The sequence below is a fragment of the Gopherus flavomarginatus genome, chromosome 5, assembly GCF_025201925.1.
Source record: "Gopherus flavomarginatus isolate rGopFla2 chromosome 5, rGopFla2.mat.asm, whole genome shotgun sequence".
In the NCBI taxonomy this organism is placed as follows: domain Eukaryota; kingdom Metazoa; phylum Chordata; order Testudines; family Testudinidae; genus Gopherus; species Gopherus flavomarginatus.
Window position 1 is genome coordinate 153443632 of NC_066621.1, and position 18847 is coordinate 153462478.

Genomic DNA, 18847 nt, shown 5'->3' on the forward strand with positions numbered 1-18847 from the left:
CTGAGCGAAAGGAAAATTGTAAATTGCATTTCAAGTGGAGGCACAGCCCGTTGGCTCTTGCCAGCTCTTGTTTATGTTTGGAATAAATACTAGGGGCCAGATTCCACCCTTAGCTATACACGCACAAACCCCACTGAAATCAACAATGTACGAGTGTTGGTATCAGGACATGAGAACGGCCACACTGGGTCAGACCAAAGGTCCATCTAGGCCAGTATCCTGTCCTTTGACAGTGGCCAATGCCAGGTGCCCCAGAGGGAATGAACAGAACAGGTAAACATCAATTGAGCCATCCCCAGTCACCCATTCCCAGCTTCTGGCAAATGGAGGCTAGGGATATCATCCCTGCCCATCCTGGCTAATAGCCATTGATGGATCTGTCCTCCATGAATTTATCTAGTTCTTTTTTGAACCCTGTTATAGTCTTGGCCTTCACAACATCCTCTGGCAAAAAGTTCCATAGGTTGACTGTGTGTTGTGTGAAAAAATACTTCCTTTTATTTGTTTTAAACCTGTTGCCTATTAATTTCATTTGGTGACCTCTAATTCTTGTGTTATGTGAAGGAGTAAATAACACTTCCTTATTTACTTTCTCCACACCAGTCGTGATTTTATATACCTCCATCATAGCCCCCTTAGTCGTCTCTTTTCCAAGCTGAAAAGTCCCAGTCTTATTAATCTTTCCTCATATGGCAGCCATTCTATACCCTAATCATTTTTGTTGCCTTTTTCTCAATCTTTTCCGATTTCTACATATCTTTTTTGAGATGGGGCGACCACATCTGCACATAACCCTAAGGTCAAAACACAGTATATAGTTGTGATAATTGAAGGGGGATATATCTCCCTTTTATGGACACCCAGGAAGCCAGTAGTTATAAAATCCTTTTTAATAGCTGTTCTCTAATTGCTCTACCTATAAAGGTTAAAAAGTCTCACTGCTCTGCATAAGTAAAAGGAAGTGAGTGGGCACCTGGCCAAAAGAGTCAATGGGAAGGCTAGAGCTTTTTAAAATTGAAACAAAGATGCCCCTTTTGTCTGTCTGTCTGTTGTTCTCCCAGAGAGAGGTGGACTGGGCAACAGCGATGCTGTAAGAAGTTTGAGGCCAGATATGAAAAATCCTTGGTATCATACCTAGGAACTACTCATTTGAAACCCCAGATATGTAAGTAGATCAGGAAATATCTAGGAAGATGCAATTAGGTTTATCCCTTTTTATTTCTTTTTGGCTTGTAGACTCCTCTGTGCTAACCCCAGATGCTTTTGTTTTGCTTGTAACCTTTAAGCTGGACCTCAAGAAAGCTATTCTTGGTGCTTAATCCTTGTAGTTGCTCTTTTAAACTCTAGCAATAGCCTGAGTTCCCAGATGTATTTTCTTCTTCTTTTAATTAATACACTACCTTTTTTGAGAACAGAATTGGACTTTTGTGTCTTAAGAGGTTTGTGCACATGTTGTTTTATTAGCTGGTGGCAACAGCTGATTTCTGTTTTTTTTCCCCCTTCTCAGCTCTTCCCCGAGGTGGGGTGAGGGGGTTGAGGGTACCCCACAGGAAGGAATTCCCAACTGTGCCTTCCTGGGCTCTCAAAGGAGTTCTGCACTCGGGTGGTAGCAGCATCTACCAATCCAAGGTCAGAGAAAAGATGTAACCTTGAGAGTTTAATACCAGCCTGGAGTGGCCAGTATTAATTTTTAGAATCCTTGCGGGCCCCCACCTTCTGCACTCAGTGCAAGAGTGGGGAATCAGCCTTGACAATAGTATCTGGACCTGTTCTGTAGGACAGGTGACAGAAAGGAACAGTCATACCATAAATATGCCCTCCAAATATATAATTACTCCTTATGACTTTAAGGGGGAGGGATAGCTCAGTGGTTTGAGCATTGCCCTGCTAAACACCAGGTTGTGAGTTCAATTCTTGAGGGGGCCATTTAGGGATCTGGAGCAAAAACCTGTCTGGAGATTAGTCCTGCTTTGAGCAGGGGGTTGGCCTAGATGATCTCCTGAGGTCCCTTCCTACCCTGTTATTATATTCTATGATTTTAAGTGAATAATCAATATTCTGGGTCTTGTAGGTTATTTCTGTTAGGAGGACAAACTGATGGACTCAGGTATGCTCTCTGCTCTGCAGCCTTTCTTATATGGGCCAGCCCGGCCCTGATAGGCTGCTCCTCACAGCCCCTCTCCAATTGGCTGCCTTCTGCACAGCCTCCTTAGGTCTCTATTAACCCCTTATGGGCTAGTGTGGGGCAGATGCTCCATCACACTCTCCTGGCTCCCAGTTCCAGCCTTTCTCTCTGGACTTATCCAGCCTCAGTGCCCCCCTCAGCTCTTTGTCCCAGTCTCTCTGCCTTGCCAGTCCCAATTCTCCTCCCACATTCCAGCTTCTCCTCAGACCTGTCTCCCTTCTCCCTCTCTCTCCTTCCCACTGGTTCCCAGTCCCAGTCTCCTCCCAGCTCCTCATTTTATCTCAGTCTCCCTGCCCAGCCATCACCCTCCATTTCCTGCCTTGGTTCCCAGGCCTAGTCTTTTGTTCCCAGCTTATCTCTCTCCCCCATTTGGCTCCCAGTCCCATCCTTACCCAGGCCCAGTCCCCCCACAACTCAGCTCCCAGTATCAGGTTCTCCCTCCCTCCCCCTGCTGCCTTTGGAGCACCACAGGCGGAAGCTCCTGAGAAGTTGTGTGGGGGGGGGGCACCGGCACCTGTACCCTGGCCCCGCCTCTGCTCTGCCGCTGAGGTCCTACTCCGCTTCTTCCCCCAGGGCTCTGCCCACATGGTACCTCGTCTGGCCCCCACTCCGCCTCTTCCCCCGAGGTCCCCTGGCCTACCCCTCGCTCCTCTCCACCTCAGGGGAGGGGACGGAGAGGCATGAGTGGTGGCGAGGGGACCCGGGGGGGAGAGGCACGAGTGGCGGGCGGCGAGGGGGCCTTGGGAGAGGGGGCGGAGAGGAGCAAGCAGGGGGCAAGGGGGCCTCGGGGGAGGGGGTGGAGAGGCGCAAGCGGCCATTTGGGAATAGCTTTGACTCAGCAATTCCTGCAGCCAAACTGGTGCTGACCCCTCAGGCTGGACAAAGGCAAACTATAGAGACAAGAATAGGAGTACTTGTGGCACCTTAGAGACTAACAAATTTATCTGAGCATAAGCTTTCATGGGTACAGCCCACTTCATCGGATGCGTAGAATGGAACATATAGTGAGGAGATATAGATACACATACAGAGAGCATGAAAAGGTGGGAGTTGTCTAACCAACTCTGAGAGGCCAATTAAGTAAGAAAAAAACTTTTGAAGTGATAATCAAGATAACCTAGTACAGACAGTTTGATAAGAAGTGTGAGAATGCTGACAAGGGGAGATAGATTCAATGTTTGTAATGGCTCAGCCGTTCCCAGTCCCTAGTCAAAGCTAAGTTGATTGTATCTAGTTTGCATATCAATTCCAGCTCAGCAGTTTCTCCTTGGAGTCTGTTTTTGAAGCTTTTCTGTTGCAAAATTGCCACCCGCAGGTCTGTCATTGAATGACCAGACAGCTTAAAGTGTTCTCCTGCTGGTTTTTGAATATTATGATTCCTGATGTCAGATTTGTGTCCATCTATTCCTTTGCGTAGAGACTGTCCAGTTTGGCCAATGTACATGGCAGAGGGGCATTGCTGGCACATGATGGCATATATCAGATTGGTAGATGTGCAGGTGAATGAGCCCCTGATGGTAGGGCTGATGTGATTAGGTCCTATGATGATGTCACTTGAATAGCTATGTGTACAGAGTTGCTATCGGGCTTTGTTGCAAGGATAGGTTCTTGGGTTAGTGTTTTTGTTCAGTGATGTGTGGTTGCTGGTGAGTATCTGCTTCAGGTTTGGGGGTTGTCTGTAAGCGAGGACAGGTCTGTCCCCCAAGATCTGTGAGAGTAAGGGATCATCTGTCAGGATAGGTTGTAGATCTTTGATGATACGCTGGAGAGGTTTTAGCTGGGGGCTGAAGGTGACGGCTAGTAGAGTTCTGTTATTTTCTTTGTTGGGCCTGTCGTATAGGAGGTGACTTCTGGGTACTCGTTTGGCTCTGTCAATCTGTTTTTTCACTTCAGCAGGTGGGTATTGTAGTTTTAAGAATGCTTGTTGATAGAGACAAGGTGGGTGACGTAATATCTTTTATTGGACCAACTTTTGTTCTAGAACACTGGATTTATGGCTTATTACAGCCGTCTGTAACCCACTGACCTCCTCCTGTCCTATGACTGCTGAGGTGTTAACGGGCCACTCTACCCTGAATGGCCCCTTACAATACGTGCTAACTACTTACCCTAAACAATCTGTTCCACCTGGCATTTTGCTGTGAGGCTGGGAATTCCTTTCCCAGCCCTGACAAAGAGCTCTGTGGCTAGAAAACTTGTGTCTCTCTCACCAGCTGAAGTTGCTCCAATAAAAGATCTTACCTCACCCACCTTGTCTCTGTAATATCCTGCCACCAGCAGGGCTACAACTACACTGCTTAAAGGCAAACTGGGTTAATTAAGGAGTCAGCAGTGGTGCCACTACCTTGATTGCCGGGCACTAGGGTGACCAGATGTCCCGATTTTATAGAGACAGTCCTGATTTTTGGGTCTTTTTCTTACATAGGTTCCTATTACCCCCTACCCCGTCCCGATTTTTCACATTTGTTTTCTGGTCACCCTGCCGGGCACTAATGGCTGAGTAAGGGCTCTTGCTGAATGTGGACAAGGCTTGGAATCTAATCTGCTCTTGCTTTGGCCGTGTGGGTTGATTCTCCAGTGCCTTGCACCCTGGTTGCAGGGCCGCCCAGAGGATTCAGGCGGCCTGGGGCAGGGCCGGCTCTTCGATGGCAATTCAGTGGCGGGTTCCTCTCGGAGGGAAGGACCAGCTGCCGAAGAATGAAGCGGCGGCGGTAGAGCTGCCGCCGATCGCGGCTTTTTTCTTTTCTGTTGCTTGTGGCAGTGCTTGTACTCACCGGGTGGTGCTCCGAGGCTTCGGCAGCACTTCAGCGGCGGATCCTTCACTTGCTCCAAGTCTTCCGCTGCACTGAAGGACGCTCGGCCGAAGACCCGGAGCGAGTGAAGGGCCTGCCGCCGAAGTGCCACTGAAAACCCAGAGCAGCTCGCAGGGCCCCTCTGGGGCATGGGGCAAATTGCCCCACTTGCCCCCCCCCCACACCCTCCCCAGGTGGCCCTGCGTGGTTGATGATTAATACTATTGCTGAGTGACTGTGAAAGGCTACCAGATTACAAAGGAACATGGTATAGTTGTTTGTTCCTAGCACAATGGCATTCTGGTCCATGATTGGGGCTCCTGGGAGCTGCGGGAATTAAATAATAATAATAACACACTCACCTTGCACAGGTGTAAGTGATGACACAAGGTGCAAGACTGTGGTGGGTAAGGTTTGGTGACTATTTCCCTGTTCACTCACACTCCTGTTTACTTCTAGGCCTCCTATCAGGATACTTCATTATGAAGCCGCAGGAATTGACCCACAGGTGAAGCTGAACTTAGATTCTCCCTGTAAATCTGACTTTAAAATACTCCCCTCCACCCCTCAGCTTTCTCAAAAATAAATTGAGCCCTCCCACCCCCCAAATTCCACCTGCCACATCTCCACGCCCAATGGGGGTGGGACTGGATGACCTCCTGAGGTCCCTTCCAACCCTGATATTCAATGATTCTATGATTCATCCCTGGGATGGGAATTTTTGGGACGTTTCAGAGAGAGATTTGAAAGTTACAGTGTCTCAAAAGTGTCTCTGTCATTGGAAAATGCCCTAATTCTTTCTTCTTTGGAGTGTGGGAGGGACTCGTCCTGTCTCTAGAAGGGTTTGGTGTCCACCCTCCATGTTTGCTTTATTGGCTTTGCTGGGGGAGAGGTGCCTTGGAGTTGATTTTTTGGGGGGAGGGAGAGGGGAAGGAAGAGGGTATTTGGGGAATTCCCAAGTTATAAAGAGCTGGTTTGATGTGCACAGAGAGCACTATTTACAGTAGAAATAATGTAAACATTTATAATTTAAACTGACCTTTTGCTGACTCCAGCTTTTGCTGCAGTTGCTGCTGGAGTGAGCCAGTGATGGGGGGCATGGCGAGAGGGAAGGTAAGCAGGGGCGGATCCAGGGGGTAGGAGTCCAGAATGAGGACATGGAGGGAGTGGGAGGTGATTGGAAGGGCGGTGGACTGGGTGTGAGGGGCACATCAAGCATTAGCATGGAGTTGCGCTGTCTGATCTTGGATCTGCAGAAAGGGAACGTGGAGTGGGACACAGGACACTGGTGGGCCAATGGAGGGTGATGCAGGAGACCCTGTGGGCATAGGGTTGCCAGGTGCCCAGTTTTCGACTGGAAAGTCCAGTCGAAAAGGGGACCTGAAAGTGTCCAGTCAGATGTACTGACTGGACCCCAAAATCTCGGTTAGCTGGGTCACTAACCACCACCAGCCCCTGCAGCAGCTCCCGTCCCAGCCCTGGAGCAGAGGAGCCCAGTTGAGGGGGTGGGTGGGAGAGGGGAGTGGAGACAATCCAAGGAGTGACTGGGATGGGGGGGAAGAGGCATGAGTGTTGGGGGCGGGGCCTGGGGGGAAGAGACTTAGCGCGGGCTGGGTCTCAGGGTCCAGTTACCAACAGATTGAAAGGGGGCAAGGTGTGTGAAATGTGGGAAAAGGAGAGTTGGCATAGGGAACATGCAAGGGCATGACGAGGCCTGGGGAGGCATAGAGAGAATGTGTGCATGTGTGTGAGAGAGATGTGGGTGGGTTCTAGTGGTCGGCTGGAGGAGTGGATAGAGAGGAGGGACGAATAATGGGGGAGATGGAGGAAGAAGGCCGAGGGCCTTAAGGAGATGCCAGCTACTGGGGAGCATGAGGAGAGGCAGAGAACAGGTGACAGGGAGATCTTGCCAGACCACAAGGCTGCTTATTGCTGAGAGTGGGTAGGGACCCAGGGTGGGGCATGCAGGACCACTGTAGAGGTTTCCAGGCAATGTGTGGGACGATGGGACTGGGCATAACAGGGAAAGAGCATTGGTGGGTTGAGAGAGGATGGGGTCTTGTAAACATCTTAAAAACTTCAAACACTTAAAATCTTCTAGGTATAAAACTTTACGCATGTAATGTCTCCCCTGAGCGGCTCCCATAGTGCCCCAGGTAGTGGAGCCCCTGATCTGTCACACCCTGCTTCCTCCACACCACGGAGAGAAGGATGCTGCTCTTTATTCCCCACGACCAAACAATGATGCCGCCTTGCAAATGCTTTTCCTGATCAACAAGCTGTCCCTGATACAGGGGAACAAACAAGACAGCAGAGCAAAGTCAATTCCAGTTACTTTACCAACAGGGCGGAGATCATCAGAGCCTCTCAAATAAGAATGAAATTCCTCTGCGCTGTCTAAGGGGTTTCCAGAGCCGCCATCTCTGTACTTTATTAGGGCCTGATTCACAGCCCATGGAGGCCAGTAGAAATCCTTCTGTTAATTGCAGGGGGGGTTGGGTCAGACTCTGTGTCTTTCGTAGCTGCTTCTCTAGGTGCCAAAGTGACAGAAATAATAATAAATAATTTTACTAATTTGAAAAAAATGTTGGAACACGTTTAAAACTGCAGCTTGTGTTTTTCAGGCAGTATTAAAAACAATGTCTGTTTTTAGGAGACAAGTTTAAGTAGTTGGTGGAGAGTGCATTCTGTTTGACTCCTGTGGAAATTCTGCGCCACTGTGCAATGCTGAATTTGCGCAGAAATTAATGTTGTGCATGCAGAATTTCCTTTACCCCCATACAGAAATGAGCTGCAAAGCTGCTGATTGCCACTAGGAGCCGCTGGACCCAGCAGAGTCCAGTTCACAAATAGAAGACACTGCCTGGGAGAGAGGGGGGGAGCTGGAGGGTTCCCAGCAGTAGCAGTTCCCCGCAGGCCCTGAAGGAAGGAGGGGGTGTGCAGGAAACTCCCTACAAGCCCAGGACCCGGCATCAGGCTGTTTCTCCCTCTGGATCCATGGGCTCTGGGGAGTCCATGGCTGGGCTCTGAGAGGGAGTGGGCAGAGGAACAGGAACTGGTTGTCATAGAGTTTTTTTTAACTCTCTACTCCTGGGGGAATTTTTTTGTCTGTATTGTTACAGACATACTTGCTGACAGGTATTTTGAAATAAATTACTGAAATAATTGAAACTGGCATGATTATATAGTGTTATTTTGACAAATAAAATATGCAGACTTTTAAAATACTGTGCACAGAAATTTAAATTTTTTGGTGCAGAATTTCCCCAGGAGTACTTTTTATGCCCCTGGATGTTAAGCATCACTCAACAAGGAGCGGACAGACACAATGGCATGTGATGATAGTGTTGCTTACTAGTCATCTTGGCGGAATTAGATTTTTATAATTTTGATGGATAATATTGACATATTTTTAAGCATTTTTTTCTCTGTGTATCAATTTACATTTTCACAGTTGTATGAAATGCTGGGGAGGGGTCAGATGGTTATTTAGACGTTGAGATTCAAAGAGTTAAGGCTTTATAAACCGTTGACATAAATTGTCAATATCACGTATCAAACTATACAAAGGAAATATCCGTCATTCAACAAATCATACCTGTTTTTACTGTTCATTTGCTAGTCTCTTTGTAACAAGCTAATTCAAAAGTCTAAATCACTGAATTTTGACTCTAAGTTCTCAAACAGCATTTTCCTTACTTCCCCGACCTGTATGTACATTTAGATTATTATAGAAGGAAATATATTTTCATTGGTTAGTAGATGTACAGTGCAATCAGTGTTTAGTGAGTTTACCAATAAATATCTAATCCTTCCAAGCCTGCTTACTATAAAGTGAATTTGTGTGTACATGTATTTTAAAGTGTCCTGTTTTCCATGCAGAGCGCAGGAAAGGCCGATTACTTGAACAAAGAGGGAGAACCTTAAGATTAGGTGGCTCTGTCTCTTTGCTAACTATCAGGGGGTAGCCGTGTTAGTCTGTATCCACAAAAACTATCTATTCTATCCACAACTAACTCTGTCTGCAGTTGGAGGGTGGCCGGATTTTGTTTGTTTTTGAGCACTACTGCTATAAACAGCCTCAGTTAGTTAGGGTTGCCAGCCTTCCGGATTGTTCTGGAGTCTCCAGGATTCAAAGATTAATCTTTAATTAAAGATGATGTCATGTGATGAAACCTCCAAGAATGCATCCAACCAAAATTGGCAACCCTAATAGCTGGGAGCACAAGATGTCACAATATACAGTTTCATGGTCTGTCTTAAACAGGAGGGGTTGAGTAAAGAAATCATCTGCAGCTATAGTGCAAAACAAAGGGGGTTCTATGCAGCTTGAATCCCAGCTTTGTCTCCCTTGTTTGCCAGGGACCACACCTTATTTGGGACTCTATTCAGCAAACTGTGACATCTAGTGGCTGAGTCATATATTGCAAACCAACCTTACACAGAAGAATCAAATACGGGTGACATTTTCTAATCCTCCAATCTTCTTGCAAAGGCACCTTGTTATTTGTGTTGGAGAAGAGCAGCACTCCTTAGCTTTGGGAGGTGTGATGAATTGGATGCATGGTTTTTGCTGTGTCGAGGTTACCTGGAGGCCAAGGGTCTGTGGAAGGCTCCCCAACAGAGCCAAGTTGCAGTGTGGCTAGTGTGTGGGGGTTGGGCAGCCCTGGAGAGAGCACCCGTTGAGATACAGGGGGCTCTGTGCCCGCTCCTCACCAAGCAGCATGAAGGGGAGAGGCAACACAGAGCCTGCTGCAGGAGCTCTGGCCCCTGTGCCGGTCCAGGGATGGCAGTTGCAACTGCGGGGCTGCCCTATGTCCTGCGCAAAAAAGTTGGAGGCTAGATCCACCTCCCAAAGTTTCATAGAGGCCCCCACGCCAGCTTTGCCGCAAGGAGAAGGGGGTGTGAATTTCACCTTCTGTGCATGGATGAGGGGGAAATGCAATAAACATCTCATGTGTCTGCTCTCTTCTTAACCAATTTGTTCACAGTAAAGAGGCTTGGCTGGCCCTTACATTGCCCTAGTGGAACTGGTGTAAAACTGGAGTAAAGAAGAGGCTAGTCAGGCCTTTTCCTTTTGAGAAGCTCTTTGTTCACGCAAGTCATGATCAGTAGAGTGCATGAAGCTAGTTTGATCCTAACCAGTTCTTAACAAGAACTTGAGTTGAGGGGGAGGGGAGTTGTGCATTGAAAGATCTGTGCGTAGGTGGGCACTGTTTTCATTTCTGGATACTTGACTTTCTCTCACCATCTCAAAAAAACAAAACAAAAACAAACAAAAAAATCCCCAGCCCCAAACCACAACCACAGAGGGTTGCAAATATAATTAATAAGAAATAGGAATGGCCTGCAATTGTAATCAACATTAGCTTTGCTGTAACTGAATTCATCTGCTATTTTTATAGTTAGATAAACTGGCATTTTAATCACTGGTGTTTAGTGACCTTGTCACATTTGTAAATTACAGTCACAGATCTGGAAATCTGTGTAAACAGCAGAGAATTTTTTTTTTTTTTTCAGATGTGGCTTCTGCAGTGACTTTAACAGATGAAATCATGCTCCCCCAAGAGAATGGTTGGGTTTCTTGCTTCTCTTTCCTCCTGTTAGGTACTTATTCCATGGCTGCGGCAAGAAATGCAAATACACTGCTAGAGCTGAGCCCCCGGGAGTATTTCAGCAGCTTGCAGCCGGGAAGAGCATCCCTGGTTTATTTTAGTCGAGACGGTATGTATTTTAAATGTATGCGTTTTCATTATCCTGGCTTCGCAGGGGAAATAAGCAGCTCGAGGGGAAAGTCTCACATGCTCATGAGAGCAAATAACATTATAGCTGTGGAACAGGCTCTTTGGTAATGGTGAAAATCAGATGGTCACAGTTCTTGGAAAACTTGAGACCCTAAATAGTTTGAAAGAACATCTCTTAGAGCGGGAATATACCACCCCCCCCACCCCCCGGCATATTCCCGATGATCATAGAAATGTGTGGAGGTGAATGCTTTCCTATTGTTGTTCCTGTTGGAGGCACCCGTCCTGCATGTTGAGCTGCCTGGGCAGATCTCTGTGTCTTTGTCAGACCTCTGTTGCCTTCATCGGAGCTCTGTGTGTGTGTAAGGAACTCCTCCAGTGGACTAGCTTGCCAAAAGGAGGTTGTATTTCTCTCCAAAAGTGCCTCCTTGGGGAAACAGGAAGTAACATTGCCCCTCTCTGTAAAATGGGAAACTGAGGCAAATAAGGCCAGCTAGTCATACCCGTATCTATGTTGACTAGTAGCTTATGCCACGAGTAGCCCTGCTGAAATCAGTGGGGAGGCTTGTGTAGCAACTACTACTCAGTGTGAGTAGGGTGACCAGATGTCCCAATTTTATAGGGACAGTCCCGATTTTGGGGTCTTTTTCTTATATAGGCTCCTATTACTCCCCACCCCTGTCCTGATTTTTCGCACTTGCTGTCTGGTCACCCTAGGTGTGAATAAAACTCAGTCTGGTCCAGAGAGATTAGGGAACATTAGGTTTTGTTCTAGCTACTCTACCTAATACTCAAGAGGATCAGAGATACAGAGAAACCAGCTCTTATTGGTGTTTCAGGTTCTCCAGGTGTCCATCTGTTTCTGGAACAGCTAGAGAACTCAGTTGGAGCTCTCCAGGACTATGGGATCTCAGTGGTGAAGGTAAATGAACATGTCATTTATTTTCCTAGCTGAGAAATGTAGACTCCTCAATAATGCGTCTGTTATCTGCTGGGGCTGTAATTCTGATCACATGGGCACGCAGGACAGTTCTCTGTACAGGTGGTTATGTTGTCACTGTCTGTGTAACAGATGTATTAATGTGTTCACAGCAGACAGTTATCTCTAAACTGCAGCACTAGCAGTGCTAAGTAGCTAGCTGAGCAGGTGATGTTGTCATCTGTCCGACCCTGCTCTCTGTTGGCTCTCTGCTCTCAGAGATGGCTCTCTGCTGGCAACCCCCCGGCTTGCATGGAACTCCATTAAGGTCAGTTGGCTTCCATGTGAGTGCAGGGGTCTCCCTGCATGGATCGTGGCCAGGGACTCCCGTGATGCATTCCCTCTCATCTTTAGTAGGGGGAGGTCATGGTGCATCATGGGTGACGTAGTCTGAGCCCTGCCTACAAAGGACAATGGGAGGCACAATGGCCGCATTTCTAAATGGTAATATTTTCAATATTCAGGTTTTTGCTGAAAAAAATCTACATTTACTGTGAGGGAAAAAACACCATTTTGCAGCCAACTGAATCCTTATCCTGAGGCAGGTTCAGCTTTCTAAAAGATGATCTTTTGGCTGAAATTTCACATGCTTGCTTTCAGTCCAAATATTTTGAGGAGAAGTGTAAAGAAATTTTCCTCGGCCTTTTCTGTTAAGACAGAAATGTTATCCTATGCAAATTAGTACATTGCTATCAAACATAGTTTGGGCTTACTATAGGAGTGACTGAGTGAAACTGAATGAAGGCAGCCAAATTATGTTTGTTTGAGAACCATGACTTGGAATTTCCTGCCCTTTGTGCTTGTAAAATCTTAATTGTAACACTGGATCCCATTCACATTATCGCTTAATTGCATTTGCCTAAACAGTAGATTTTAAAAGTTCTCTTTCGTACAGTTGGACCAAAAAATGCTTCCAACTTTATATATTTGTAGATATCTGTCTGTGTGTCAAGATTTATAACGACTTGTTTTAAATATCCAGGTTAATTGTCTCAAAGAAGATGTGTCAAGATATTGTGGGAAAGAAAATGCCTTAATGAAAGCATACCTGTTCAGGTGAATGGAGTTTTATTGCATGCTGGTGACTAAATAAAATACTGTTTTTGAAAGGTTCTCTGCTGCAAGGTTTTAAGGAAACCATGTCAGCAAGCTGACATGTCCAGCACTGGAAGGCTTTAGCAACGAAGGAGACACTTTCCACCATGATCCTTTGAAACTAGTGGAAAGACCTCCATTTTAGATCAGGCCCATCAGTAGCAGACCAGCTGGCTACCAGTCCTAGAAGCCTCTCAGATTATCCAGGAAGTACAGGGAGGAACCTTTGTCTTTCAATGATGAATCAGTATAGAAAATTCAATTTAAAATCATGGCTTAGGTGAATAGCTGGAGTGGATACTACAAGTCGCTCTTATAGAGTCCTAGAAATGTAGGACTGGAAGGGACCTCAGGAGGTCATCTGGTCTACCCCCCTCCGCCCCCATGCCCAGGTAGGATAAGGTATCCCTAGATAGATCACTGCCCTGGATGGGAATGGAAGGAATGGGTTAGACCTTACAAGAGGTGCCTGGGTGAATTTAGTGTGATTTTCTTGGCTTTGTTGGAGATAAGTTGCTTGGTGTTATTCTGGAGGAAACAAATATTTATACAAGGCAACTTCAGTCATTTTACACCAAGAACTGGCATGTAAGTGAACACTGTTTTGTTTCTTTTTAACAAACCAGGAGGCTGAAGTTACAAGGAACAGAGACAAGAGTCTGCTAGACTGCAGGATTTCATTATGGGGAAAAAACTGGACTGCGTCTCCCATGGTTATATGACTGCATGCGCCATGGTTATATGACTCCCTTGATGCACTGTAGACGTTCAGCCAGAGGTCAGACCATGATGCATCATGGGAAATGTAGTCCATTTAGGGAGCCTGGCCCATGGAGGAGAATGGGGGCTGAGGCACCCAAATTACAACTCCCAAGAGGCACTGCATGGCTCAGGAGCTATTGACCTGATCAAAAATGAATATTTCATTTAGATTTTCCTGGTGAAAAACTGAAAATATTTGGCAAAAATCTTTTGTGAAAATTGGGTTTTCAGTTGAAAAACAGTTTGATGAAAAATTCCCAGTCAGCTCTACCTTATGTGGCCCAGCCACCACCAGAGGGAGACAGAGCACCACTCAGCAGAGTAAGTGTGGGTTACATTTGCTCACCACTGATCAGACTCCATACCAGACAAAGGATCTGATCCAAAGTGCACTGAAGTTAATGCAAAGTGGGCTAATACAGGATTCGTTCTGGATCTCTTGCAAGCTTGTTAGACTGAAGACACCACCAAAAGCACCTAAGTGAGTTAGGTGCCCAACTCCCATATGTGTTCATATCCCTTGCACAAATGCTTTCCTTTTAACTGACCTGTCCCATTTAAGAGGAGTCTCTTGTCTCCTCTCAGATGAGCATTTTGGGTGATGGCTGTCTAAAAGATAAATGCACTAATTCAATCAAAGGCATTGAGCTCAGTGCAGGATTCCTATGGCCTGTTATGCTGGAGGTCAGATCAGAATGATCCCTTTTGGACTTAGAATCTGCAAAAAGAATCAGGAACTAGGAAATACAGCTACATGGATAAATAACCTCTATGTTGATTTATGACTTGGTTGGTTGTTCTCTTTCGCAGAGATAACATATTGCTCAGAGAATTCCCCACAGATGCCCTGTTCGACGTGAATGCCATTGTAGCCAATACCCTGTTGTAAGTAAAGCGAACATTCATCTGTGTGAAATCATTTGCTTTGTTTTTTCACTTGTTGCCTGAAGCTTTGCATAAACATGAACTCGGTACATCCTGGGGGACCGTTTTCAGCTGAGCTGAAGTTGGCCTCTCTGTTGGTGCAATTTAGCCCTGCAAAATGAATTACTGGGGCAAATCGGAGCAGTTTCATCTGTTGCTTCATGAGGCAGGTAGCCAGAGGTGCACCTGCTCTGGTCTGTGCCTGCAGTTGTGGGTGAAAATTCGGGTTTCTTTTGAAGAATGCTGTAAATGAGATTTTTGTCTTGTCAGTGCCCTCCTCTTTAACGAAGTTAAATACATTACAACGCTGGTGGAGCTTCAGAATCTAGAAAATTCTCTGAAGGGAAGATCAAACGTCGTCTTTGCCTATGTGCCAGCAGTTGGAACACCAGGTGCTAAAATCAGCCTTCCACCTTAATATCCCTTCAAGAGCTTTTTCTGTTTTTTTGATAAGATAGTGCAGAACTGAGTTTCTGACCCAGATCGCCAAACATCTTGGTTTCTTTTTAAAAGAAGGATCCATTTCACCATGCAGAGTATACTGAAATGCATGCCAGTGAGTCAGGCGTATATTATTTTTGATGCCGATTCTGAAAATCTGGGCTGTAATATTTAGCATGGGTGAGGTAGTGGGCTAAGAATGTATTAACTTGAGCCCTTTTTTTTTTTTTTTTTTTTTTTTAGAGCACAGAGCAGTAATGGAAGCTGCTTTTGTATATGGTACCGCCCACCAGTTTGTTTTAACCACAGAGGCGGCGCTGGCGAAGGACTTTGGGTGGGTATAGCGGTCGGAGGAAGGGACTCATCTCAACTGCTTATGCTGTTGGTTTGGTTTGGTCACAGTCCCAGGTGGGAAGAAGTGCAGACCTAGGTTCTGAGTGCTCCATAAATAGCCCCGTTGAAATGAACGAGGCTACTCGCGGAGGAGAGAACTCTTTGCTGTAAATGTGGCAGAATTTGTTTGTTTGCGGTTGGAGCAGCAGACGCTGGTGAACCAGGTTAGTTTCAGTAGAACTGGCACAAGCCTTTGCCCTAACGCTGAACTGAAAATGCAGCTGTGCTCCAAAGCTTGTAATAACCATCTGAGATGGCACACTGGCAGCTTCTCACTCATTTCCCTAGCAAATGAAGTCACTTTATCTGTGAAGAGCTGGTTTTTCTGACTGCCAGGCCTGCAGCTATCCCGGTGTCTGAGGGCCAAACTTTGTTCTTCAGGGCTTGTGTCTTTTCCTCGTCAACTGGCTGTGGTGCCCATCTCTCATCCCGGATGTTTTAACCCCCCAACGTTTACAACATTAAGCAGCCCCTGAAAGTCAGACCAGGGAGAGCTGGTGGCTCTGTCAGTCACACACGGGACCAGAGGTCAGGATTCTGGGGATGAGCGGGGAGGGACAGAGCACTAAAGTGAGGAAGCTGATGTTTCTGGGTGGAAGATCAGACCAATCTGTGCACCCTATTCTGTAAGGCTTTGAGCCACCTCGGCTTCTGTTGATGTCAGCGGGATCAGAACCTATTTTCCCAGTATTCGATAGACTGGCACAATTTCTGTCTATGTGCCGACGTGGTTCCTATTACTGGAGAGTTGGAGCGCTTCGCATACATCAGTGAATTCAGTCTCACCATGAGGCGGGGGAAGTATCGTCCCTGCTTCACAGACAGGGGTAGGAAGGCACAGAGAGATGATGTGACTAGCCCAGGGTTACACAGGCAGGCTGTGGCAGAGCTGGGACTTGCACCCAGCTCTCCTGAGTTCCAGGCCAGACACAAGACCGTCTTTTATTCAGCAGCCCCAGGGATGATTTAACATGGCGAATTGGCAGCTGGGGCCACCCTGCACCCCTGAAGCTCAGTGTCCCTCTGACACATGGATTCTCCTGAGCTTTCCAGCTTTAAAAACCATGGGCTGAAATCCTGAAGTCAGTGGGAGTTTTCCATTGATTTTGGTGGGGCCAGGGTATGACCTCTGGTCCCTTGTCCATGTTTCGTAGTGATGTGCTATAGACATCAGTGGCTGCATGGGACTCTCCCAAAGCACGGCTAATGCCACCCATTCCTTTGCGTCACATGGAAACTTGCAATGGTTTCCAGAAGTGACTTGTGCCGCCGATCCTGGATCAGCAATGAAATACAGGGCCCCCTTGACAAAACGGAGTCGGGAATGCTGCCTGGCTTCCTCCCCGTCGGGCCCCGGAGCCTGAGGTGCTGCTCTCGAGCTCAGCTGGTGCAGTGTCAGTGCGTTTCCCTTAGTTTTGCTTCTTTCAAAGGGAATCCAGCTTGAGCTTGGCTGGACTGTGCGATGCAAACAATCCGCAGTCAGTGCTCGTTTGGCTGGACAGAGGGAGATTCTCCTCCAGGCCAGGTCCCCTCTCAGTGACCCTCTCCCACCCTCCTGCTTATTGTTTGAAACATTCAGGCTACAAATTGAGAGAGATTAATTTTTGGGACAATTCACAAGCCTTTTCAGTCACACTGAGGTGGGCTCTGATAGGAGCCCCTTGATTTGGCTGCAAGTTGAACGTCACTCAACCAATCGCCTCCCCGCTGCTTTTGAGAGCACAGACTTGCAGATCTGGTGGGGAAGGGAGGGAGGGACAGCTCTGTGGCACCTCCCACAAGAGGACCCGGACAAAATACAGCACTTTTGAATGCAGCAGGCCTGCTGTCACCTTTCGGAGTAAAGCTGCACTGTTAGTCCGCCATCTGTAGCATAAAGAGACAGGGAGTGTAGGTGCTCATGGCTCAGCAGGGCCCTCAGCTACTGCAGAGGGACGTACGGTGCTCAGTCCTCTGCTGGTGTGAATTAGTGCAGCAACCTTGATTTCACTGGACCTGAACCAGTTTACACCCACTGAGGATCTGGCCCAAAGTTTTAGGACAACGCAGTACGTCTGTGGGTGTTGGAAAACACTGGGAATCCGCGTCTGGCTGACTCTGAAAAACCTCACTCAGGTTAGACTGGATGGGAATATCACACCGCTGGGTTTATGTTTTTTAGGCAGTTCTGTGACCTTGGGGGTCATAGGGTCTGAGCACCTCGCAGCGACAACACTAGTATCGCTGTTTTAGGCACAGCGAACAAGGCACATAGCAACTTGCCCCAAGCAGAATGGGCACGCTGTGGTCAAGCAGGGAACGGACCCTCGCTCTCCCAGCTGCTAAGCTAGGGTCCTAGCCAGGGGACCAAACCGCCACCTAGTAGAGGTTGAAAACTGAAATGTGAACAAGCTATTTCCTTTGGGTCAAGCCTGGTTCCACTGAAGTCAAGGGACATGAGTGTAGGGCGACCAGATGACAGACGTGAAGTATCGGAATGCGGGGGGGGGGAGGGAGTGGGGATGCCAGCGGAGCAACAAACCCGCCCCCACCCAAAAGCCAAGAGACGGCGGTGGAGGAAAAAACAAAAACAAACAAACAAACAAAAAGAAACCCAAGAGCCGCCGGAGCACAGGAAAAATTGGTGAGGGCTGAGCACCCACCGGCAGCTCCACTCCCCACCCTCCCGCCCCAGCTCACCTTCGCTCTGCCTCCACCTCCCCTGAGCTGGCTGCCACGTCCTGCTTCTCCCGCCTCCCTCCAGTGCTTGCACTGCCATACAGCTGAGTAGCGCAAGCCTGAGAGGGAGGGGTGAGGAGGTGGAATGCGGTGTGTTTGGGGAAGAGGCGGGGCCAGGGCGGGGATTTGGGGAGGGATCCAATAGGTCAGTGAGGGGGTGGGGCTGGGGAGGCGGGGCCAGGGTGTGGATTTGGGGAGGAATCTGATGGGGGAGGGAGAGGCGGATTCGGGGCCAAGGTGGAGTTGGGGCAGGGGGCATGAGCCCCCTCTGCCTGTGCGCCAGAGGGCAAAATATGGGGACAATTCGCGTCCCGACTGATGTTTGGTCGGGACGCAGGACAAGCAAGTAAATATCGGGACAGTCCCGATAATATCGGGACCTCTGGTCACCCTGCATGAGTGTAAGGCACCATGGAAGTCAAGTGATGGCCACACATGAACACTATTCTGAGGCAGGGTGCAGAGAAGTCAGTACTTAACGGGTTCCCTTTGGAGAGTGGTGGTGTGGCTTTGGCCCATCCAATGGATGCCCCAGTTGAACCACCGTTTATTGGGCTTGAGGACAGTTAGTTCCCTCTGGTGCAGGAATCCCTAGGTAACATTCTGTGGCCTGGCTTATGCAGGATGTCAGAGTGGATGATCGTAATGATCTCTTCTGGCCTTAACTTCAAGGAGACTAGGAGATCTCCAGCGTGAGGTTGTGCACTTGCACCTTGTGCACAAGGAGGGGTGAAGGAAAGGAGAGTGTCACCTGGATCCTGGTCCTGTTGAAGTAAATGGGAATTTTGCTATTGCTTGCATTTTCCCAAGATGC

General features: G+C 47.7%; 1 protein-coding gene across 50 annotated transcripts in view; it reads left to right on the plus strand.

The window, feature by feature from the left end:
• TXNDC16 (thioredoxin domain containing 16) overlaps positions 1-18847 on the plus strand; it is a 77946-nt gene that overhangs the window by 3893 nt on the left and 55206 nt on the right. For 45 of the 50 annotated variants that reach the window (XM_050954652.1, XM_050954608.1, XM_050954610.1 and 42 more), the window contains 9 exons: positions 1508-1629; positions 5437-5485; positions 6045-6090; positions 10498-10701; positions 11561-11643; positions 12683-12756; positions 14368-14442; positions 14752-14873; positions 15166-15256. In XM_050954652.1, coding sequence (XP_050810609.1) covers positions 10533-10701; positions 11561-11643; positions 12683-12756; positions 14368-14442; positions 14752-14873; positions 15166-15256 — 614 coding nt within the window. In that variant the 5' untranslated portion in view covers positions 1508-1629; positions 5437-5485; positions 6045-6090; positions 10498-10532. Of the gene's footprint in view, positions 1-1507; positions 1630-5436; positions 5486-6032; positions 6091-10497; positions 10702-11560; positions 11644-12682; positions 12757-14367; positions 14443-14751; positions 14874-15165; positions 15257-18847 lie in introns of all 50 variants that reach the window. The other 5 variants (XM_050954654.1, XM_050954653.1, XM_050954602.1 and 2 more) reach the window with 5 other exon arrangements.